The 24,639-nt window shown below is 38.7% G+C and overlaps 2 protein-coding genes across 3 annotated transcripts in view; both read left to right on the top strand.

The window, feature by feature from the left end:
- UBXN7 (UBX domain protein 7) overlaps positions 1 to 9,099 on the top strand; it is a 61,162-nt gene extending 52,063 nt beyond the window's left edge. Inside the window, exon 11 of the mRNA XM_010834338.1 lies at positions 801 to 9,099. Within this exon, the coding sequence (XP_010832640.1) occupies positions 801 to 962 (162 nt within the window). The 3' untranslated portion in view covers positions 963 to 9,099. The remainder of the gene's footprint in view (positions 1 to 800) is intronic.
- A 4,480-nt stretch (positions 9,100 to 13,579) lies between these two features.
- Positions 13,580 to 24,639, top strand: part of TM4SF19 (transmembrane 4 L six family member 19) — a 22,046-nt gene continuing 10,986 nt past the window's right edge. Inside the window, exons 1-6 of one of the 2 annotated variants that reach the window (XM_010834336.1) lie at positions 13,580 to 14,075; positions 18,725 to 18,926; positions 19,334 to 19,411; positions 21,297 to 21,466; positions 21,718 to 21,901; positions 23,108 to 23,144. In XM_010834336.1, coding sequence (XP_010832638.1) covers positions 18,747 to 18,926; positions 19,334 to 19,411; positions 21,297 to 21,466; positions 21,718 to 21,898 — 609 coding nt within the window. In that variant the 5' untranslated portion in view covers positions 13,580 to 14,075; positions 18,725 to 18,746 and the 3' untranslated portion in view covers positions 21,899 to 21,901; positions 23,108 to 23,144. Of the gene's footprint in view, positions 14,076 to 18,724; positions 18,927 to 19,333; positions 19,412 to 21,296; positions 21,467 to 21,717; positions 21,902 to 23,107; positions 23,145 to 24,639 lie in introns of those variants that run through there. The other variant, XM_010834335.1, reaches the window with a different exon arrangement.

The raw sequence follows: 24,639 nt of genomic DNA, 5'->3' as shown, positions 1-24,639 counted from the left end.
TTGTGTTTTTCAACTCCTGGAAAAGAGAATGAATCTGACTTGTTTAGATTAGCCTATGAATGAATCCTCCTTGGGTCAGGTGTTTATACCTGGCCATTGCTGTGGCTGAAAATAATTAGACTCTTAAAGACTGTGACGAATGCAGGCAGGCTCTAGCCTCTGGTGTTAATACCTAGAAAGTCTCCTAGTCTAGTAAGTGGAAAGGAATGGGAGATGAAACAATGAATAGAAGTATAAACCACTTTTTTGAGAAGATTGGTTTTGAATCTAGAGTGAGGAGTGAGCAGCAATCCAAGGGGAAAAGATGATTGAAGGAGAGACTAAGCATGTTTAAGTCTGATAGGAAGCATCTGTAGAAAAGATGTTGAAGATACATGTAAAAAAGTGGTTTGTGGTGGTGGCATGGCTTCTGAGAAGGCAAGAAAGGATTCAGTGCACAACTGACAAGATAGGATGAAAAATGTATCTTCCCTGATAAACAGAAGGAAGGAAAACTAAAGAAGTGTTTAAAAATGAGGATAATAATTTTATAAACAGAAATTAGGTTTGTTTATTGGTGAGACAGTAATAACCCTGAACATTTCAATGTCATTTGCTGGCTATTAATTATTGAGTACAGGTTTATTATCTCCCCATGCAAAGTGTTATATCACCATTTCTACAAGAGTAAGCTTCAGTTTTTATAACTTAAACTTACATCTTATCTGATATAAAAATGAATATTATATTTTTAAATTACTCATTATGTTCTGTCTTTTGTTCCCATTTAACAACTTTGTCTTTTCTCTTGTTTTTCATAGGCTTTGGTGAAGCATGTCCAGTCTAAAGGATATCCAAATGAACGTTTTGAACTTCTCACCAATTTCCCTCGGAGGAAACTCTCTCATCTGGACTATGATATTACATTACAGGAGGCAGGCCTTTGTCCTCAAGAGACTGTCTTTGTACAGGAAAGAAATTAACATCATGGCCTGACCTCTCTCAGCTTACCCCTTTTTTTCCCTTTTTCTGTGAGATACCATGTCACTGAGTATGCATTTTGGCTCATAGGACCATAGAGCCAAAGTTGGGCAAGCAAGTCACCTGCCTTCTCTGCTGTTTCTTGTTCTCTCCTGTAATCAGCCTCACCTCCCCTCCTTTTTTTTCCTCCTTTCCCATTTACTTCTTTTTCCTACTTTTCTCTCTCTTTCTTACCTAATCTGGTGACCAAATGGAAGTGTTAGGATAAGACCTCCTAGTACTGGCAGCAGGAAATGTGTGTTCCAATAAGTGGTCTCTTACACAGCAGTTTTAGGGGATCAAATGAAATGTTACTCCTCAGACGCCTTTGGTAAAGGAATGGCCAGATTCAGAAGAAGAACAGCCTCTCTGTTTTGTAAGCCCTTTTTTAGTAGGGAGAAGAAGTTCTCTAACACATGTTTTGTTTTGTTCATGTAGGAAATACCACGTAACAAAGTGCCCAGGCTTTTGTTTACATGGAAAAAGCATCCTTTATAATTACTGCTCATTATAATTAATATTTTTCTCAAAGAACTGCCATCTAGAACTATTTCCATGATATGTGTTACTGACAGAAAGAGTGTTAAATTAGGGTGAGTAGCATGGAGTAGCTTTCAATATCCTAGCCTGAGACAGCTTTCTTCGTTATTACTCTATAAACTATCTTGATCCTGCTAATCTTGGAATGGACATTTTGTGAGCACGTTGTGGTGACTAGAATAGGAAGGTACTTGCCAGTACAGCATATTAGTTCCTTTGGCCCTTCCATTGTTTGGGTCCACAAGTGATCTATAGGAAGGCAGCTGTTCAGTAATCATGAGTACAATGGCTTGTAGTTGTAACCACTATGGTTATTGATTGTCCTATGTGCTTTAAGGCATACTTAATGTATGCCCTGGGGGGAAAAGAAGAAGATGAAGCTGAGAGTTGCTAACCATGTTCCTTTGGTTAGAAATAATGATTTATCTTTTACCCTTGGTTGGAACTGTCTCTGAAAGGCTCTGGTGATTAAATGAGCTTAATTCCTCATGCAGTTTTTTACAAAAGGTATCAGAACTGAAAACTTAGCTCTAAGGGGAGGACCTTTAAAATCAGTTCATAAGACAACATTTAGTAACGGAAGTGGGGAAGATTACCTATAATTTTCGGGTGTGAGTTTTTTCTGCCAACAAAAGCCACATTCAAATTGTAGTTGGTGAGTGCTTTTTTCAGTATTATTTAGAAGAGGTCATCTTGAATCTATATAATGCAATTAGACTTACCAACTTCACATTATGCTCAATTCTTATTTTGAGCTTTAGAGTCCTCTGAACAGGTAGTAGTAATTCTGGTGGCAAAATCAGAACTTTAACTTGTTATAAAATCATAATACAGAGTGAACCTATTTTGTTGATTGGGATTTAGATTGATTGATTCTTCTACTTGAGGAACATAAATTGCTATTACTCAGAGACCTTTAGGTTCCCATCTACTTTAAGATCACTCTCTTGGCAACTGGGGGATTTTTTAAAAAAAAGATGCTTGTGTGTTGCTAGTACACAATTAGAGAATACGGTTTCTAATGGTTGGACTTTGAGGGACCCTCCCTAAAGAATGAGTTATGTATGTCCTCAAGGAAATCATGGAAAATTCTGTTTATTCTTCAGTGAGTCCTTTTGAATTAATGTTCTTACATTTTTTTCTAAGTCTGTGTAAGTGCTTATGTATAAGTATATAATTGTATAAATATTTATAAATATATTTATATAATTACAATTTCATTTATACCTTGAGTCAAAGTTCTCTCTTTAGATTGGTGACTGAGTAATACCACTTTGGTGTATTTTCATAGGCTCTCGAGGCTAACTAGCAGCTTCTGATTTATTGAGGAAGCATGGTTTTCATGTTAATTCCTCAATTGTTTCTCTGAACTTGGATAATATACTTGCTATCTGAAGAACAGAGCTATATACAAAGGTGTATTAGAGGGTAAAAAAAGCTATTGGTCATAGACAAGGTCAAAAATCTAAAAATTCAGGGAGGCACAGGGTAAGAGGTGAGGTTATGCTCAGCTTTGGTGCTGTGATGGCACCTATCTCCACTCTCAGCAGAGTCACAGCTAAAGTCCAAATCTGTTAAAAATATGAAGTCAAGAATTTTCCCCATAGGATTCTGTTTCATTCTTTTACCTACTAGTTTCTCTTTGTAAAACATATCTAGAAAACTTAAAAGACAACATGTTCATTAATGATAAGATGTAGTTCTTTCTGATAAGCTCAGCTCTGGCATATCCATGTATAAGAAACCAAAGTAACTTTCTCAACTTTGATTACTATGAGATGACCACATCAAAGTGATATAAGTAAGCATATCAAAGAGATGGAGCATGAGATATTGATCCAACTTAAATAAAACAGGGGTTTTTAGAGTACAAGATGTAGAGGATTTTATTTTGAGGCAGGAGTGTAATTATCCTGGGTTTGGTATATAGGCCCACAAGGAAGGCATTATGAATTGTACACAGGAAGAGTACGGATTGTGCTTTGTTCAAGAACTTAATACACTTTATTAGTAAGTCTTATTTCCTCTGCAAATTCCTTACCTCTTTGGAGGAGAGGTTTTATTGAATAGATAAAATGAAGTTAGTGAGATTAGATAAAAATAGTCACTCCTCATAGGTATTGGAAACAGCTTGAAAGAGACCTTAAAAGGTAGGAAGGAAAAGAACAGGATAGACTTTGATGAGAATAAATGACAGAAGACAAATACAGGGAGATGAAATGAAAATTAGTAGGGAGGAAAGTAACAGGAAATCATTTGAATTTGATTTATGAAGGGACCAGAGAAGAGAATAGCCAAATGGGGGAAGAAGAGGAAAGTAATTTTGAGTAACTAACAAGTACTAAGTACTTCATGTGCATTTTCTTCTTGTCTCCCTAAGGACTCCACAAAATGCATATTTTCCCCATTTTATAGATAAGGAAGAAAATTGAAGTTCAGAGAACTTGTTCAGGATGTCACAGCTAGTAAGTGGCAAAATCAGAGTTGGCATTCATGCTTTTTTTCACTCCCGTGCTGTGGTCTCCTACAACAGGAATCAATTTGTTCAAAAGGTTATCTTCTCATTGTTTGGCTCCGTAAGTTATTTGGTTTTGTTTCCTTAAAGCTCGTGAGATTTGTACTATGCCTAGATAGTCTTATTTACACCATTATTTTCAGTGGCTGGTTACTAATTGTTTTTTAAAAATGATGCACTGATGAAAATGTGAAAGGAAAATAACTGTGGCACTATTTGCCAAGAAAAAAATGGATAAAAAAGAATTTTATCAACTTTTTTTTTTTTACCATTTTTCAGAAAAGATACAATTATCTTTTCTATATCCCGTCTATATTAGATTGTTGTACATTCTGTGTGTGTATTTTCAAATCATCTATAAAAATTCTACTTCCTTTACTCTGTAAGTTAATAGTTATTTGAGTCCTTAATCAAAGTTGGAAAAATCTTAAATCTAAGATCTGCTTCCTGCCTGTTTTATCCAGTTGGAGAGACACACTACACATGAGATAATAGAACATGTAAACGCTTACTTTCCTGAGTCTGAACCATACTTACAATAGAAGTTTAGAAAGGGTAAAAAATAATGTAAGTTTTATTTAGGGAAATAAAACTGAAAAGTGGCAAACACTTGCTCACATTTTCTTTTGATTCCCCTGTATTCTTTAGTACCAGCTTTTGAAACTGCTAGATTTAGGGTGTGACACATAACAATAAGGCATAACTAGGAAAGAAGTATTGATCCCAGGATTAAAGATTTAAGCTAGCAGGGATCTCATTTGGACATTTAGGAAAATACCAGAGGGAGCCACTTGCTACTGGAAAGGAAGATTTAATTTCTCTTTCTGGGTACACATTAAATGTATTATATATTATATGCAGAAGGGGTACTATATGTAGGTATAAAGTATACTTGGGTTACGTCTCTGCCTCTAATTAACAAGAGAATTGGACTAGATCAATAGTTCTTAGTCTGTTAAAGTAAAAGGGCTTGTAACGTTAAAATCCAGCAGTGGTGGGGAGTTATAGGGTTAAGTATTAAAATCCTTAATTCCTTAGGTGGAGAAAATGTAAGTGTGCATGTGGAATTGCAGACCCTTTCCAGAGACTCTGGGAACCCACAGATTGTAGACCACTGAATTATATTATCTCTGAATCCTCTCCACTCCAAAATTTAATGCTCTGAGTCTCCTCCTTTTATTTTATATATTAATCCCTAGAGTAATTAAAAGCATTCTTGTTAATCAGTTCTTGCTTTTTTCCCTGTGTCCAGGTTTCATTTGTCCAGTAACTTGATCTACCCATACTGTAATGATTGAAATCTCCAGAAGGAGAGTATAATAGTTTCAGGTTTACTAATGATCTTTTAAACACAATTCATTACTTTTAATTTAAACTTGCTGTCTTCCTAATCAGTGTTGAGTGTGACTAAAATGTAATAAGAACCAATTATTTCACTGACAGCCAGAGTTAAATTTAATTCTATATGTGTGCTTAAACAAAGCAGTTTACTGACTAAGCAGTTGTTCGGAAATTGATTTGTGTAAATTGTAGAATTCACTTGGTTTTGACAGAAACAAGTTTTTCAGGATCGAATTAGGTTGACTTTTAAAAATATTTCTTATCCCATAGAGTGTATCTCCATGGTGTCATTTTCTGTCTTTCTGGGTCTCTTTCATTTAGAGCCAGAGAGAGAGAGTAAATAGTACTCAGAAGTATTACTCAATAGTAAATCACGGAATGGAGGTTGATGAGTAAGTAAAGTCTTGTGTAAAACTAAATGATCGTAAGAAGAACCCACCCTTCTGGTGAACAGCAATTTTCCAGTAAACATAAGCCTTGATGAAAAAGCCACTTAAGGACAGCTGTGTACTATTAATATTTAACTTCATTTATTTGCCTTGCTTAGCATTTTACTTACTGTCTTGCCATGAAACTTAGTATTGCACTGTATACATTTTAGAATAGTGGTAAAAATGTTCTGTAGTACTGAAAATAACCAACATAGAACACCAAGCCAGTGTGGTGATTTCTCCTGATATGTCAAAATTCTATATTTCAGTGATGGCTGTTTCGGTCTTTGATTCATCTATGTGTCAGTCCTGCTAGAGAGACAGATTAGTATCTTAGCTTTTTTTTAAATAGAGATTATGATGACCTTGGTAGTTTTCCCATGAAGTGATTGTGTGATTAAATTATTGAATGTAATGAGACCCTTAATTAGAAAATCTTTTAATACAACTTTCTCTTTTACGTTTCCATTCTCTTCTTGATTTTTGACATCTCTTCTCAGAAAATGTCATGATTTTTAATGAAATTGGATATGTTTAAGAAATTCCATTTCTGACTTTTAGTAACTTTTCATTTTTTATAAATTAATATACCAGGAAAGAATTTGAGGCAAACATCATTTTTTATAACTCTCTACCTAGGAATCCTTATTCCAAATATAGAATAGCTAGTCCATGACACCCTTCCCCCTTCTTTAGCTTATGGAATGCTGTTGTATTGCTTAGAATCTCAGTCTTTCTCATAAACATAATAGTTTTGGTACAGGCTTTTCTTTGACATATGATCTCAAAGTAGAGTTGAGCAATCTAATATGAACTACCTTAATTAAACATAATTTAGTATTTCTGTAAAGCATTTTCAAAAGATAACCAGACTTGTAGGATTAGAGATATAAATACTGATGGTAGTATTTTGCCTAAGAACAATCACATATTAATCTATAAATATGGACATTTGCCTTGTTGTACTTAATTCTGTTGCACCAAACAACAAGTTTTTGTTGTTTGCTTAATAGTGTTTCCTCTACAGAGATCAAAATGCCCTAAGATTTTATATCCCTTATAAAGTCACTTGGGTTTATAGATTGGAAGAATAAGCTCTAATTAATGTAAGAAAAATTTTATCTCCATTGAAGGAAATTATTTATCTAACTCGGCCACCATGAGTCACTCATTTATTAGACATGGTAAATAAAATGGGAAACATTTCAAATCATTAGATAAATTCTGACTTGGAATTGAATTCTCCCCTCCTTAAAGTCTTTTCTATTTGTTTTTTTTTCAAAGACTCAATATGGGCATCTTAACTGATAAGGGAGAGAAATTCTTGGTCTGGAACCATTCCCTGCCATTCTGCCTTTTTTTTTTTTTAATTTTCCTCTGTCAAGGTCGCTGACTCTAGTACGTGTCACCAGGACATATTCAAGTTAATGACATTGGAATGTTGATGCTTAGTTAGATATCTTTCTGTTTTCAACAAAATGGTTTTATAGTATGCTTTTCTCAAGCTTCTGTGTTCTTAATAATGAAAAATATCAATAAATGGTGTGATTCAAAATATAAATAGGTTTTTGACACTAATCATATGCTCTTAACAGTAGCTTTTTGATAATTTAACTGCCCTGTAAGTTAAACCTCACATGGAGTGACCACTGCCACCAGAAAATCCCCTCTTACCTGCTAATTAGAATGAAAGTAGTATGTGATCTCCACATTTCAGCTAATTAGTAGTAAGCTTGTAGTGGCTGTTCATCTTACCTATTTGGGGACTTGGGCCTTGTTCCTTTCCTAGGTTTGTCCCTTAGATTTGGAAAGACTGTTTAAAATTTGCTGGGAGACAGTAAAGCTGTGAGATAATCCTCTAGTCTTAGTTGTAGAGAAATGAGTACAGGTTGATGCTTATATGATACTTGGATTTTGAGGGGCTTCCAGCCAAGCTTTGGCATGAATCTTAGAAATAATTTTATTCACTCCTTTAAGAATCTTTTTTTTTAGAACGGTTTTCCTTTTGATTGTTAACAACTTCTAAGCATCTGGTGTCTTTTATTATTATTATTTTAACCCTTTAAGAAAGAAAGTAGGTATTGATTGTTCCATGGAAACTCTCAGGAGTGTTTGTAGGCTTCTCTGCATGCTTTGTATGAGTTCAGTTTTAACTGCATTTTGAGTCATCTGGAGTGTCCAATTCTGGTGTCTTCACTATTGTGTTTTTTCAGCATTTTTCATGTCATTTTCCAAACCTCACTTCCCATCTTATTCGGAGAAGTTAATCAAGGAATGGAATTTGGGGATAGGGACGGGGGTGGGTTGGGGACTTGAGTGAAGTCAACTTAGGGTATTTGCTTTAGTGTTCTCAAGCAGTTTCTAATGGTATTTAGAAATTCCCTGGGATGTTTGTATACTCAACTTATTCTGGATAAAGTGGTGGTCTCAGTGAGATTTGCATTCTTAATGCAGGACAAGCTCTAAATTTAATCTGTAGTGTAACTTGGTTATTGAATCCAAGAAGGTAATGGACAGAGACAGTGCTCCTATTGTAGTGTTTCTGGCAAGTGCTCCCTAAAATGCACATAACATATAGTTCTCAATTTTCAGGGCTTTAATCCCATGGTGCTAGGAGAGATCATTTGTTTCTGCAGTTCTTCTCAAGAGTGGGAAGAAGGCTTTGGGACCAGTGAGAAAGGGGCGACAGGATCATCCACTAAATTTTTTTGTTTAAGACACTTGAAAGACCCTCCTGTATATCTAGTAAGAGATAATAAAGGTGCTAGGGAAAGCCTTAAATTTGAAGACATAAGGAGACCATAGGAAATATAAACTTGGAGGAGGAGAAAAACATGCTGTTAGATAAAGCAGAGCTGTAACTGCTGGCTAAGACTCAATGGAACTTCCACTTGCTCTAAAACCAGGGAAATCTTAGATAACTGGGTGTGATATATCTATAGATACACATAGTCTATAGGTAAATAATTTCTAAAATGAGGATCTTTCTCTTGGTGATCCTCTGGTTTTGGCTGTACCAAATTGTGAATATTCTTGCTGTGTTGTACCCAGTTACTTTATATTGATACTGCAACTTGAATTGGGGAGGGGGCGGTGGGACATTTGGGGTGGGGGAGGGAGGGGAGTCTTTCGAAGACATCAGCTCACTGTGCTGAGAGAGGGACCAAACTCAAGGAAACCTCTGATCTATAAATTCAACTGCTGCATTTTTTTATAAATACATGTAAATGTCCTGTTGTAATATTTGATCTTGGAAATAAAATCAAAAACTTTTCAGTATTAGTTTTTTTGCATTACTGCTTTTGTGAGGTAAGACTGGGTACTGTTGATACTTTTGTTAATATAATTCAGTTTTGCTTGCCCTCATGTTCTCATGTTGAGGACACTGGTGTTTACTGACAAAGGTTAGTTCATCATTCTATTATCAAGGGTAACGTTTGTTAGCTTCTTCTCTACTCTTAGTTATATGTTGAACATTCATGATGAAAGCTCTATGAATGTTGGCTGAACTGTTCATGAAATTGTTGGGTTAGATAGCCTTGTAAGGAAACTAAGATTGTATATTTGACGTATTGGTAGTCCAATGAATATGTTACATAGAGTCTAGTCTTTCAGACCAGCAGTGACTAATGACTAAGGACTCAGCTTAGGTGAAGGAAAAAAGTAATTACTAAATTAATGGGAGAAAAGCCAAGAGTTACAGAGATTGTGATGACCAAAACAGACAGTCCCTGCCCTCAGAGAACCTCCTTTTCAGTTAGGAATACAGATGGTAAACAAATGAAAAAAATAACAGATTTTTATTCAAACTCTATGAACAGAACTGGGAAAGGAGCCAGTAGAGAATTCTGCTTTAAATAATATGTTGGGGAGTTAACTTTTCGGCTGACACAGGAAGGATGAAAAGGTGGCCCATGCTAAATAAAAGTAGGAAAATTTCCAAGGAGAACAAGTATAAGGGCTATGGAGCAGCAAAGTTCTTGATGTATCTGAGGTATTGAGGGAAGGCCAATGTGTCTGGCATGTAGTAAGCAAAAGGAGTGGCATAAAATACGTAAAAGCCAGATCATATAACACATTAGGCCTGGTAAAGAGTACATATACTGTTAATAGTTTAATGAGAAGCTGTGAATGTGGAGACAAACTGGAAAAGAGACTGTTGCAGTGATTAGGGTACAAAGTGGAAATTGCCTGGGCTAGAGTAATAGCAATGGAACTGCAGTGTGGTGTATGATGCATTTTAAAGTAAAAATGTAAAGACAGCTGTTGGATTAGATGTGGGGCAGTGAGGAAAGGGAAATCAAGGATGGCAAGTTTGAGGCAGTAGGTAGGTAGTGATGTCATTCCTGAGACAGACAGACTGGTGGATCAAGCAGATGTAGTGGAAAAATCATTTTGGATGTGTTCACTGCGGCACTTCCAAGTGCAGGTGTAGTACAGCATGTTGAACACATGATTCTGATGCTTGGAGGAGAGGTGAACTGAACCTAAGAGATTTTAGAAATCATCAGTGTTACAGATGGAGTTTAGAGCCATGAGAAAGAATGAGGTCACTAGGGAGAAAGAGAAGATGGTCCAGAACTGAGGCCTGGAGATTACCAACATGAAGAGGCCCAGTCTAGGAGGTGTGACCTGTGAAGGAGGAGAAACACCAGAGTGAGCTGTCAAGAGAGCCAAGAGTGAGAACGTTCAAGAAGCATCTAGTCACCAACTATGTCTAATTCTGTCTAGGGTCAAGTGTTCAATAGACAAGGAGTCATTGAAGACTAAGAATAGTTTCAGTGTGATGTTGGAGATGGAAGCTTAATTTGAGTATTTGTTATATTTTTATACTAATGAAAAAGGAAAAAAATCCCAAACTTCCTCTTCAGTGAACTGGTATAAATGGCAACTCTTTCAACATTTTTTATCTTCCTTTTTTTTTTCTCTCCAATTAAGGAAAATGTGCTTCCTTATTTAGTCAGCTGTCAGTTGAGGCTGAAACCCACACAAGGAAGCTGATGAGTCTGTCACTCTTGTTTGGGAAAGACTGGCCTGATTGTAATCATCTTTTCCTTTTCCCTTCTACCAGTGAATTCCATCTTCTCAACTTCCATTATTCCTTGCTCAAATCCCACCTCCAGTCGAAGATGGAACATCTATTCTGTTTTTGAAAGCCTTTCAGCCTTGGGAAGCCTTTTATGGCATTAGGCAAATAGTTTTCCCACCCAGGCCCCATTAATTTGTGCCCTCCCTGGATTCCCATTTGCTTCCCCGTAGAAGTATCACCAACCAAGTGATAATTAGTAGCTGTGCCTCTAATAGAGCCAACTTCTAATATCATTAACATATCTGCAAAAAGATAATGTTTAGTTCTGTCACAGCAGTGACCAGGCCTCTGTGACCATAGAGGTCTTACCAAAAGGGAATGAAGAATTCGACCTAAGCTGGCCTTAGTATAATTGTTTATAGCAAGTATATAGTTTCTAAAAGAAGGGTCTTGTTCATAAGATTAATCATTGAATTATTTGTCACAAAGACTTAAACTGCCTTCACCAACCCAAACTGTGTTTAGCTCTTTAAGGTGTTAAAGTCAAATTCCAGCATTTTCCTTTGCTGGGGAATACCTAAAATGGGAATAGCTATGTCACAGTGTAGGTGAATATTTCATTTGGTAAATGATATTGCCAAACAGTTAACCGAAGTGGTCATACTAATTTACACTCCCACTGGCAATGTTGCATTCCAATTGCTTCACATTCTTACCAATGTTTTTAATTCAAGCCATTCCAGTAGATGTTTGGTAGTATCCATTGTGGTTTTAATTTGCCTTTTCTTAATGAGTTAGAGCTTTTCATATACTAATTGGCCATTTGGTGATCCTTTTTGAGAAGTGTGTGCTCAAGTCATTTGCCCAGTTTTTACTGGTTTTTGTCTTCACTGGTTTGTAGGAGTTCTTTATAATTCCAGGCATGAGGCGTTTGTCATATATATTGTGAATGTTTTTTCCTACCTGTAGTTTGCTTTTTCACTCTCACAATGTGTTTTGAAAAGTGGTTCTTAAGATTTTAAGTTCCATTTATCAGTCTTTTTCTTTATGGGCCCTGCTTTTCATGTCCTGTTTAAAAAATCTTTGCCACTTTCCACTTCATTTTTACTTACCTATGCTATTTATATGCCTCTTCCCCCACAGTTGAGATTCATGAGGGCAGGGGCTGCTGCTGTATCTTACTCTGCTCTGTAGACTCAGAATCTAGCATAAAGCTTAGAACACAGTAGGAACTCAGGAATCGCTTGATTAATGAATGAATTCATGCACTGGCTGGAGTAACTGCACAGAGATTCTACTAATGATGAAAACAATACTGAAAAAACCCTTGGTGTTTTTATGAGAAACATAAAAACATACATAAGAAACCCTTGGTGTTCTTATGTATGAGAAGGAAAATTATGTTATTAAGGCTCCTTTAAACTGTATATAAGCTTTCTATGCTTTCTATGAAATTTCTGTGCATGCAGATGTATATGTGCCTGACACAAAAGCTGGTAAACCACTCTGGGAAAGTTCATTAAATAGGATCCAGTTTCCATTTTCATGATAAAAGGGAATCATTTAGAGCCCAAGTGAATTCTTATGTCACCCAGAGAATTGAATTTTGATAGAAGATACTAGGCTGAGGACTCAAAAAGCTTTATATTAAGAACAAACATTATTCACCTTATAAAACACATTCACAAACTATCTCATTAGATCTTTACAACAGACTTAAAGCAAGTAAAATAAGTATTAGATTAGCTTCATCATGCATATGAAGAGATTATAGCCCAGAGGAATTCGACTTGCTCAGAGTAACAGTGAGTGAGTTTGGGGAAATGATCCTATGTCATCTAACTACACTCTACAGCCCCACACATTGATATTTGAGATTGTTTTCCCCCAACCCAAATTCCAACTAGCTTCTTGGAGGCAATGCTAAAGTGCTTTGGCATCTAAGAGATCTGGGTTTCAATTTCTGCTACAAATACCTATTAGCTATGTGAACTTGCATAGTTCATTGAGCCTCAGTAATAATCTGGGCTTCAGTTTCTCATTTACAAAATGATACCTACCTCACAAGTTTATTTTGAGAAATAAGAGGCAAGATTCCTCTCACAGCATAAGATGCAAGCCCTCTCATTTTCTTGGATTTCAGCAAAAGGATTTTACATACAGTATCTGTTAGAACATTTCATGAAAGAAAGTGAAAGTTATTCAGTCCTGTCCGACTCTTTGGGAACCCACGGACTGTAGCCCGCCAGGCTCTTCTGTCCATGGAATTCTCCAGGCAAGAATACTGGAGTGGGTAGCCGTTCCCTTCTCCAGGGAATCTTCCCAACCCAGGGATCAAACCCAGGTCTCCCGCATTGTAGGCATATTCTTTACCATCTGAGCCACCAGGGAAGCCCAAGACAACCAGAGTCGGTAGCTTATCCCTTCTCTAGGGGATCTTCCCAAGCCAGGGATCAAACGGGTCTCCTGCATTGCAGGTGCTGAGCTACCAGAACATTTCATAGTTCGGCAATTAGAATGATTTGATGGCAGACTGTCAGATATCATTCAGATTTTAGAAGGTATTTCTGTTCTGAATCCAATGGCTTATCTAATAGCAAACACTCTACTATTAAAATGGTGGTACAAGATGATGGTGGCCTGGAGCTTGAAAGTTAGAAAGTTAAAAAGCTATCAAAAAGCACAGCGAAGAGCAAAGTAAGGGAGGTGATAAGGAAAAAAATGGTTGCCCTGCTTGGTGCTGTTTTTTTCAAAGAGCCCAAACTTTGCAGAGAGTGAAACACATATGTGCAGATAGTGTGTGAAACACTGTTGCCGCTTGGGAGAGAAGGGAGGTTAAGATATTTCTCATGGGTACCATCCTCTGACTCATAAGGCATTTTACTCACGAGGCCATGCCTCCTGGTTCCTTTCTTAGTGTCACATGAAAATGAGCAGAGGGTGGGTCATCAGGAGAGGGCTCTTCAGAAGAGGAGAGCTTCCTTGATGGAGATCTGTAGGCAGTGTTGTGGGGGCATGTCTCCACACCATGCACCCGCCTGAGTGACCTCTGCATATAAACAGTGCCGCCCTGGCCCTTTGTAGGAGTCCGGAAAGAACAGCCTGCAGTCCAGCCCTGCAGGAGTCCCAGCTGAGGCCACAGGAGTTTAAGCCCACTCTGAACACGGAGCCCTTTTCCAGGTTCTCTGTCTCTCATCCTGATTCTTGCCACTGGAAGCAGGTAAGCAGAAAGGAAAGGGCCCAGTGAGGGGATGGCCAGCTAATAGTTTGGTCTAGCTTTTAAGAGCACAAACTTCTAATCCAGAGGATACCTGCCTCAGCCGCTGAGCTCTGTGTGACTTCAGGCAATTTAACATCTCTTTGCCTCAGTCTATCAACTTCAAACGTTTACACATGCTTAGAATACTTTTCCCTTCCAAACTTTGCCCATCTAATACCTTGTTAAGTTTTAGCTTGGATAGCACTTCCTCCAGGAGGCTCTGCATGCTTCTGCAGGCAGGATTAGGCGATCCTCTGGTGCTCCCATCACACCTTCAATTGGACAGTTCTGCTCAGTACTCCGGAGAAGGCAATGGCAACCCACTCCAGTACTCTTGCCTGGAAAATCCCATGGATGGAGGAGCCTGGTAGGCTGAAGTCCATGGCTCAGTACTTGCTCATTGCCTGGTTAGTGTCCCCACCAGACTTTAAGTTCCTCAAGAGAAGAGGTTGTCTCTGGTTCACCAGAGTGAATAGTGCCTTGGCAGACAGTGGTCACTTAATATAATATTTTGATGAAAGAATGATAAAAAGGCTGGCTAAGTAATAAGTGAGGTAGATCTAGAGACACATAGAATTTACAAGCTCTTCTATATGACTTGCTGCTGCTGCTGCTAAGTTGCTTCAGTCGAGTCCAACTCTGTGTGACCCCATAGACGGCAGCCCACCAGGCTCCCCCGTCCCTGGGATTGTCCAGGCAAGAACACTGGAGTGGGTTGCCATTTCCTTCTCCAATGCATGAAAGTGAAAAGTGAAAGGGAAGTCGCTCAGTCGTGTCCAACTCTTCGTGACCCCATGGACTTCAGCCTACCAGGCTCCTCCATCCATGGGATTTTCTAGTCAAGAGTACTGGAGTGGGGTACCATCGCCTTAAGACTTAGCTGATCACTTAAAACTGTTACCCAGACATCTAGCTAATGAGTTGTTTGTTCACTTACCCCAGATCTCAACTTAGATCAGGGCCTCCCCTAAAGCCTGGTTGTAAAGTTTTACCTTATGACCCGGCTTGTCTCTTCACATATCAAATTAGCCAAACTCTTTCCTAATCTCCTGGCTCACATTTGTGGAAGCATTTCTAAAAATATTGTGATTTCTAGAGGAACAAAGTCGGGGAGGAAGTGAAATTCAAACTGAGCCACTGCCCTGCGAGATGCAGCAGCAGCACGAGTGCTTTTAGCAGAGAAGTAGGACAGCCAGGATCCTCTGAATCCCACTCATCCCAAAGGCCATGCTCAATTTAGTTTTCCTCTGCATGTTCATGTCTTTTCCTTTCCCTTATTTATTTATTTAGCTGCACCGGGTCTTAGTTGCAGCATGTGGTACCTTTGATCTTCCTTGTGGCAGGAGGGATCTTTTCAGTTGGCCTGTGGGGTCTAGTTCTCTGACCAGAGATGGAACCTGGGCCCCCTGCATTGGTAGCGCAAGGTCTTAGCCATTGGACCACTAGGGAAGGCCCTAGTTTCCCTTCTAAAACTCCAGATTGGAAAAAAGTCCATAGAAGAGATTAGGGCCTGTCCATGTCAGTGATCTGTGTCTAGACAGGCCTTACTCATAGGTGGAATGATTCAAAGGCAGCTGAAGGCATTCCTGAACAGAAGTTTCTCCCAGCCAGAGAGTATGCCTCCAAGTCCAGCCACACACCAGTCCTTTCTTGGGCCCCTAACAAAATGTCAGTCATCTGGGAGGTGTGTAGGTTAATTTGCTAACAGCCTGGATTGGTTAGTTCAACCCTGGATTGGAGACATGCCCTAAGAGCCCAGCTGGAGGCTGCATCACACACTGTTGGGGGTGAGGAGTTGTTACCTTACAGGCGCCCTGTCTCCTGACTACAATCCTAGGGAGGAAACAGCCGGTACCATATCGGCTTGGAGGACTACTTCAGGAAAAGATGGCTCCTTGGTTCTCCGCTGGGGGACAGGGGTCGGGGAAGGGACACGCCATCCCTCCTGATCCCTGGTGCCTCCCCTTCCCTCTAGGCCCCTTGATTCTCAGGGGAAAGGCCACTGTTCCTCCTTATCCTACCCCCATCTGCTCCAACGTGTGCCCCGCCTCCACAGATCTGAACTTGCTTTCATCAGGGACAAGTTATTTTACTCACCGTGAGAAAATAACTTTTTCTCTAGAAGAAAAACCCAGTGCAGAGGGCACATGGTGAAGACAACTCATCCCACTAAAATATTAGCAATTGCATCAGGAAATTCCCTGCTGGGAGGAGCTGCTGAGGTGTTTGTGCTCTGAGATTAGGGGAAGTAAAAGATCACCAAGGACTGCGGAGGCTGGGGAATGTGGGAGGTGGGGGCCGACAGCACAAGAGCACCCCACCCCTTCGCGCCCCACCCAAATGGACTTCTCAATGCTGTGTCTGACACCAGTCTCTGTAAAAGATGAAGTCTGGACAAATAAAAAATCCTAGGCTAATTAAGGTGGTTTGTTTGTTTTTAATTAAGTTCATAATTTGTAAAACCATTTTTAAAAAGGTATGATAAAATTAAAATTTAGGGTAGTCCTTCCCAGGAAGGAGTACTGGGAAGGAGTACTGGAAGATGATAGTAATATTTCTTAGTGGTAAGGATCCATTTTGTAAACCAGTTGTGTTTACATGGATGTTGTTCAATTATTCCACACAACTAGTAAGGGCAAATATATACATTATGCTTAATTCTTTAACTCTGAAATATTATATATTTAGTTATATGTTTATATGTAAAAGAGAGATTGGGGTGGAGGCTCTGATCCACACGTATTTTCTGATTATGGGCAAAGCTGGTCTGTTAGGAGAGGAGTGTCAAGAGCCTTAAGTTGAGACAGACATGTAACTGAATTGCAAAGTGGCAACAAACCACTTCTTGGAGATGTCATGGTATAGGTTTTTTCAGATTCACACTGACCTGAGTCTACCAAATACTAGTCCTATTCTAATTCATATACATAAAAAGTTCACAGATCAGCGAAAATTTAAAAGGGAGAAATGGCTAAAAGTATCGGTGTGGAGGAGGCATTTTTCAACCTATCTGGACACAAACTTTTAATTTTTAATCAATTTTATTGATATATAATTAAAATATAAAATTCACAAATTTTAAGAGTAATTTGGTGAGTTTTGTCAATATATGTAGTTGTGGTATTCACCAGAATCTGGATTTAGAACATTTCTATCACCTCAAAAAGTTTCCTTGTGTCCCTTATATTAATCCCCTCTTCTATTCCCAGCACCTGGCAACCACTGATCCCATCACTAGACTATAGTTCTGCCTTTTCTAGAAGTTCATATACACAGAATCATAGAGTGAGTAGTTTTCTGGCTTCATTCATTTAGCTTTATGCCTTGGAGACTCATCCATTTTGTTGCATGTATCAGCAGCTTATTGTGTTTTTGTTTTGGGGGGATTTTTGGCCATGCCGCATGACTTGTGGAGGAATCTCAGTACCCTGATCAGGGATTGAACCCAGGCTCCAGAAGTGAAAGCTCAGAATCCTTAACCACTAGGCCACTAGGGAACTCCCCTGAATGGTAGTTTTGAAGAGCAAAAGTTTTTAATTTTGAAGTTGTTTTTCACTTTTTATAGCTTGTATTTTTTGTATTCTAATAAATCTTTATCTAATCCAAAATCCCAATGATTTTCTCCATTTTTAAAAGAAAATTTGTATTAGATTTTAGATCCATGGTCCATTTCAAGTTAAATGTTGAATAAGGTTACCAGTAATAGGCAAAATACATATTTTTGTTTTACATATGGATTGTTCCAGGATCATTTGTTGAAGAGATTCTCCTTTTCCTACTAAAATATCTTTTTCAAAAATCATTTGATTGTATATATATAACTCTATTTCTGAATTCTCCAGTCTGTCCCAGTGGTCCATATGTCTGTATACACCATTACTTCACTGAGGAGTTACTGCAGCTTTATTTGTCTTAAAATCACATAAGTCCTCCCACTTTGTTCTTCTTTTCAAAATTGTTTTGAAAAATCTCGGTTCTTTGCTTTTCCATGTAAACTTAGATTCAGCTTGCCAATTTCTACAACAAAACTCTAGTAGGATTTTGACTGAGGTTGCATTGATATTGAGTCTTTTGATTCATGAGCATGTTTATCTTTGCATTTATTTGGATTTTCTTTTTCTCAGCAATGTTTTATAATTTTTAGTGTACAGGTCTTGCACAGATTTTGTTAAATTTATCTGTATTTTCTATTAATATTTTATGCTATTATAAATATTCTTTTAAATTTTATAATTTATCATTGCTTATATATAGAAATACAATTGATTTTTATATATTTAATTTTTTATTTGGTAACCTTGTTAAACTCACCTATTCTTTCTAGTAACTTTTTAATAGATTCCTTATAATTTTCCATGCAGATAATCATGTTACCTGTGACTAATGACATTCTTACTTCTTTTGTATCTGTGGCTTTTGCTGCTTTTTATTTTCTTATTGCACTGGAAAAGATCCCCTGTACAGTGTTGAATGGAAGTTGTGACAATGGACACCTTGAAAATGACAACTTTTAAAGCAAGAGGATGACACCCCGCCCTGTGCTCTGGGGGTTTCCCCTACCTGTCAGTCCCAGTAACTGAGCTACATGACCCTCCTTCCATTGGTTCCAGGACACTGTCCTCTCCCTGTGTGATGGCATGCTCACGGACCTGTTCCCGCATTCTGGGGCTGAGCCTTGGGACTACAGCCCTGTTTGCTGCTGTGGCCAACACACTGCTCCTGTTTCCTAACTGGAATGTGACCTACCTGTTGAGGGGCCTCATTGGCAGGCATGCCATGCTGGGCTCTGGGCTCTGGGGAGGAGGCCTCATGGTAAGTGTCCAGGGTTCCCTGAGTGTGAATTCCCAAAGTGTCCCCCAGGGGTGGAGAAACAAAGTCAGGGTGAGGGAAGGAGTTTTGTAATTTCCTGAAAACAAGTTTGAACTAACAAACTGACTGTGAATCTATAGCAACTCCAAGGGATAGAAGACCCTAGGAAGGCTGATCAAAGTTTGCTGGATTTTGGACTAGGCAGGCTGGGTGTGAACGCTGCTGTCCATAGAATCACATCAGGCTAGTCAGTCAAAATTGTGTCCTGACAGTCAAAGCCAAACCCTCTGGGAAATACAGGATAACTAAGTCCATGTGAGATGTCCAACCACTCTGTTTCAACAGCCTTAGGTGGCAGTTAGAGATGTAAATTACCTAATCTCATCTTAACAAACTCCCTCTTCTTCCAGGTTCTCACTGCAGCTACCCTGATCTCCCTGATGGGCTGGAGATATGGCTGCTTCAGTAAGATCGGGCCCTGCCGAAGGGTAAGAACCCAATTCTACTCTTCTAAGAGCCAGAATGTCCCCACATTCTACAACTTTAGAGGCAGAGTGATGAGGCAATTTGAGTTTTGGGGTATGAAGTCAAGTCCTGACCATACTTCTTAAAAGCCCTAAGCTCTTGGGCAAGGTTTCTGAACCTGAGGTCCTTCTGTTAAAATGAGAGAACCTATTCCAGGGAGTGTTAATGAACACATTTGTGGGGAACTGTTCTTTTAAAATTTATTTTATTGAAGTATGGTTATTTACAATGTCCTGTTAATTTCTACAGTACAGCAAAGTGATTCAGTTATACATGAGCTGTTCTTATAGTTTTAGCCTGTTGAACAATATGGACATGAATTATGTTCTTTGTAGTCATGTGTCATTGATAGAAAATTTCCTGGCTATTTTTTTCTTTTTAGAGCTGAAAGTTTCTCCAGAGATCTGATGACTAGATTCTAGTCTAATGTCTCCGTTTCACAGAAAATGAAACTGAGGCCCAGAATAAATGTGCACTTTATTAATTACAGCAGCATCTATATATACTTGAAATATCTCAGTACGTAAGTGTATACGGTGTATTGCTCATTCAGCCTCAGACACATGAATCTGTGTCCTTTTTACAGTAAGTCTACAGTCTGCTTTGATATCTACAACCCACATGTTGGGAACCCCGCTGATTTAGAATTACCTGTTAAAGAATTAAATATAAACACCCACATATCTCATTCACTATCTGTTCTCAGTCATGTCTGGTTTTCTCCTAGGCAAGCGGCCCTCAGACTTGAATGCGTGCATCAGAATCCCTGCAGGCTGTGCTAAAACACAGATTGCTGGCACCCCCTACCCCGAGAGTTTCTGACTCCATGGGACTGGGTTGTGGGGAGAATTTGCATTTCTAACAAGTTTCCAGGTGATGTGATGTTGCTGGAACAGGGACCATATTTCCAGAACCACCATCCTAGGCTTATGTCAGACTAATTCATCTTGAATCTTTTAAGAGTCAAAACTTACTATGCATCTTTCTTTGGCCCCTCCTGGGTTTTAAACCAGCTTGACAGTGGGAAAATGACTCTATGATTCTATATAAAAACTATATATGGTTTCTGTGTATGTATATATATATGTGTGTGTGTGTGTATATGTTTTATTTAAACTTTTAAAATATGTTCTTTTGGAAGGTGAAAAACAAATCTCGTACTCTGAGAAAGAAACCAATTTGGAAGTTAGAATCCTGCCAAGGAAATAAACACGTCGCTATCTTTTGGGAGGGAAATGAGTGGTGCACAGACTAGAAAAGTACAATGACAGAACTCAAGTCATTTCAGAGTGTAATCTCTGACTTGGTCTCCCCGTCTGTCTCTGTCTCCCTCCCTCCCTCCTTTCCTTTCTTCTTCTCCTTCTTCCTTCCTTCCTTCCTTGATTTGAGAAAAAGAGGAATCATGGATGGCAGCTTGGAACTTTTGAAAAAATATAGCTTTCCCTTAAAAGGGTTGGACTGGGGCTTGGATAACCAGTCTGACCTTTTAAGCCAGAGACTAAATGACTGCAGTCTGAGTGTACAAGTTTTTGATGCCAATCTGCTGAGAAGCTCTGAAGAGCCTGTTGAGTTAGGCTGAGCTTGCTGCCTGGTCAAGGTGCCAGTGTTTCCCCCTTCCCACTTCTGTTCCTTCTTTCCCACCCCTTCCTGGCTCTCCTCAGTGATTCCTTGTCAACCAACCCTACCTTGGTTATGTTTTCAAGGAGGTTCTGTGGGTAGAATTATCCTCATGACTGGGGAAAACCTGAGAACCAGAGAAGTGAGACTTGTCCAGATCGCACCACAAGTCACCTAGTCACCGAGTCATGACCCCATCTCAGGCTCACTGTTTCCTCTCTCCTTGTGTAGATGCTTATTGCTCTGTTGTCAAGTGGCCTGGCTTTGCTTGGAGCCTTGATTTGCTTTATCACTTCTGGAGTAGCCCTGAAAGATGGTCCTTTTTGCATGTTTGATGTCTCACCCTTCAATCAGACACAGGCTTGGAAACATGGTTACCCATTCAAAGACCTGCATAACAGGTAAATGGATGGAAACTTGGATTTGCAGTTTTTCGGAAAGAGAAAGGCACACACGTGGGCTACAAATCCCTTTTGGTCATGCACTCTAGCATCCTGCTTCTCTGATTCTTAGAAAATTGCAAATACAAAAAGAGTCACCCTCAAAAGTCTAATCCTATGACCTGAGCTGAGGGTGAACCCAGGTTTCAATTGAGGTTGCTTGGACTTTTCTTACTTATTCCAACCCCTGGTCTCCTTATTTTTTGGGACAGGAATTATTTGTATGACCATCCACTCTGGAACTCTGTCTGCCTGGAGCCTTCTAAAGCTGTCATTTGGCACGTGTGCTTCTTCTCCACCCTTCTGTGCATCAGCCTCCTCCAGATTCTCCTGGTGGTCATTCATTTCATCAACAGCTTCCTGGGCCTTTTCTGCAGCCTCTGTGAGAAGTGACAGGTAATGCCCTCTCATACATCAGTGTTTTCATCATGTGCTGCCTAGAACCTTTCCTGCAAGAGAGGGTACGAATTATAAACACAGTTCCCTTTAGGAAGTCATGTGGTAATAATAACAATGATTCCTGGCATATATATTGAATGATACAATGGATTTTAAATCAATTACTGCAAGATGATATATTAATAGAAGAAACAGTTAAATCATTATTATTGTGTAGGAACTTATAGTCCATGAAATGTCCTCCAGCCATGATCTCCTTTCAGCTTCTCCACAGTCCTGTAAAACTGGCCACATGTTAGAAATGAAGTTGAGGCTCCTAGAGGATAATGGACTTGCCACCCAAAAGCATTTAATTAGGTTCAGGAAAAGTCAGTACTGGAGCCCCTATCTTCCAAATTCAAGTTCACCAGCTTATTAATAAGGCTGAATTTTGTGGCTCCCAAATTCATAGGTTGAAGCTCTAGCCTTCAATGTGACTTTGAAGATAGGACCTTTAAGAAGCTAACTAAGGCTGAGTGAGTGAAAGATGCTCAGTCATGTCCGACTCTCTGTGACCCCATGGACTGTAGCCTTCCAGGTTCCTCTGTCCATGGGGATTCTCCAGGCAAGAATACTGGAGTGGATTGCCATGCCCTCCTCCAGGGGATCTTCCCAAGGGGTCAAACCCAGGTCTCCTGCATTGCAGGCAAATTCTTTACTGAATGAGCCACCAGGGAAGCCCTAAGCCTTAACTTAGGTTAGATGGGGTCATAAGAGTGGGACCCTAATCCAGTAACCCTAATGCCAGTAACACTGGCATCCTTATAAGAAGAGGATGAGACAACAGGTATATGAAAGATGCTTAATATTACTAATCATCAGGGAAATGCAAATGCAAACCATAATGAGATATCATCTTATACCTGTTAGAATGGCTGTTATCAAAAAGGAAAGAAAGAACAAATGTTAGTGAGGACGTGGAGAAAAAAGAACTCGTGCCCTGTTGATGTGAATGTAAACTGGTGTAACCACTATGGAAAACAGGATGGAGGTTCCTCAAAAAATTAAAAAAAGAACTACCACATGATCCAGCAATACCACTTTTGGGTATTTATCTGAAGCAAACAGTAACACTAATTCAAAAAGATATCTGCACCCTCATGTTTGTTGCAGCATTATTTTCAATAGCCAAGACATGGAAACAATTTAAGTGTCTATCAACAGGTGAATGGAGGGCTTTCTTGGTGGCTCAGTGGTAAAGAATATGCTGGCAAATGCAGGAGACACAGACTTGACCCCTAGTCCTGGAAGATCCCACATGCCCAGGAGCATCTAAGTTCATCACCACAACTATTGAGCCTGTGCTCTAGAGCTGGGAGCACCAACTATTGAGCCCATGTGCTGCCACTACTGAAGCCCAGGTGCCTGGAGCCTGTGCTCTGCAATAAGAGAAGGACCACAATAAGAAGCCGGCAACTGCAATTAAAGAGTAGCCCCTGCTCACCGCAACTAGAGAAAAGCCCACGCAGCAACAAAGACCGAGCACAACCAAAAAATAAATAAATAGATGAATGGATAAAGATGTTATAGTATACACACACAATGGAATATTCTTCAGACATAAAAAAAAAGAAAGAAATATTGCCATTTGTGACAACATGGATGGACCTAAGTGAAATAAGTCACACAAAGACAGATACCATATGATCTCATTTATATATGGAATTTAAAACAACAGCCACCAAACCAAGTTTATAGATACAGTGACAGACAAGTGGTTGCCAGACATAGGGTTGGGGAGTGAGAGAAATGGATGAAGGGAGTCAAAAGGTACAAACTTCTAATTATAAAATAGTTAAGTCATGGGTATGTGATATATAACATGTGACTACTAATAATATGTATTGCATATTTAAAGTTGCTAAGAGAATAGATCTTTAAAAAAATTTTTGTAACTAATATTTGCTGCCAATGTTAACTAGAATTATTGTGGTGATCATTTTGCAATATACACAAATATCAAATCATTATGTTGTACACTTGAAACAAATATAATGTCATATGTCAATTATACTATAAAAATGACAATGTAGTACATTTCCAGAATAAAAGCATGATTAAGCTTCAGAAAGTTTATTCACCTATAATAATAGATTTAAGGAGGAAAAAAATCCTAATGATTTTCTTTATAAAGTCTGAAAAGGCATTTGATAAAATTCAACATACATTCTTTACATCCTTTTTCTTTTCTTAATTAAAAAAAAATTATTTATTTGACTGCACTGAGTCTTAGCTACAATCCGAGGGCAGCATGCAGGATGCAGTTCACTGACCAGGGATCGAACTCTGGTCCCCTGCATTGGGAACACAGAGTCTTAGCCACTGGACAATCATGGAAGCCCCTCAATATACATTCTTAATAAAACTCAAGAAAATGAGAAGACAGCTCCCTCTTGATCATAATACAACATAACTATCTCAACTTAAAAGTCAGCATCATGCTTAATGGAGGAATTCTAGAAGCAATTTCACCAAAGTTCCAAATAGATGATACTCATTATCATTATCATTTAATATGGTTCTTGAGGTATTAGCCCAAGACCAAGTATTCAAAGGGAAATTAACAGATATAAAATAGGAAAGACAGTGAAGTTCTCATTATATTTGGACAATATGATTGCACATCTAGAGCACTCAAATTATATTATAAAGAATAAGAATTTCACACATATAGGTACAAAATATACAGAATGAAA

The sequence above is a fragment of the Bison bison genome, unplaced genomic scaffold (assembly GCF_000754665.1).
Source record: "Bison bison bison isolate TAMUID 2011002044 unplaced genomic scaffold, Bison_UMD1.0 scf7180017864032, whole genome shotgun sequence".
Lineage (NCBI taxonomy): Eukaryota > Metazoa > Chordata > Mammalia > Artiodactyla > Bovidae > Bison > Bison bison.
The sequence above is the reverse complement of the archived record's forward strand: the minus strand, read 5'-3'. Positions and strand labels throughout refer to the sequence as shown.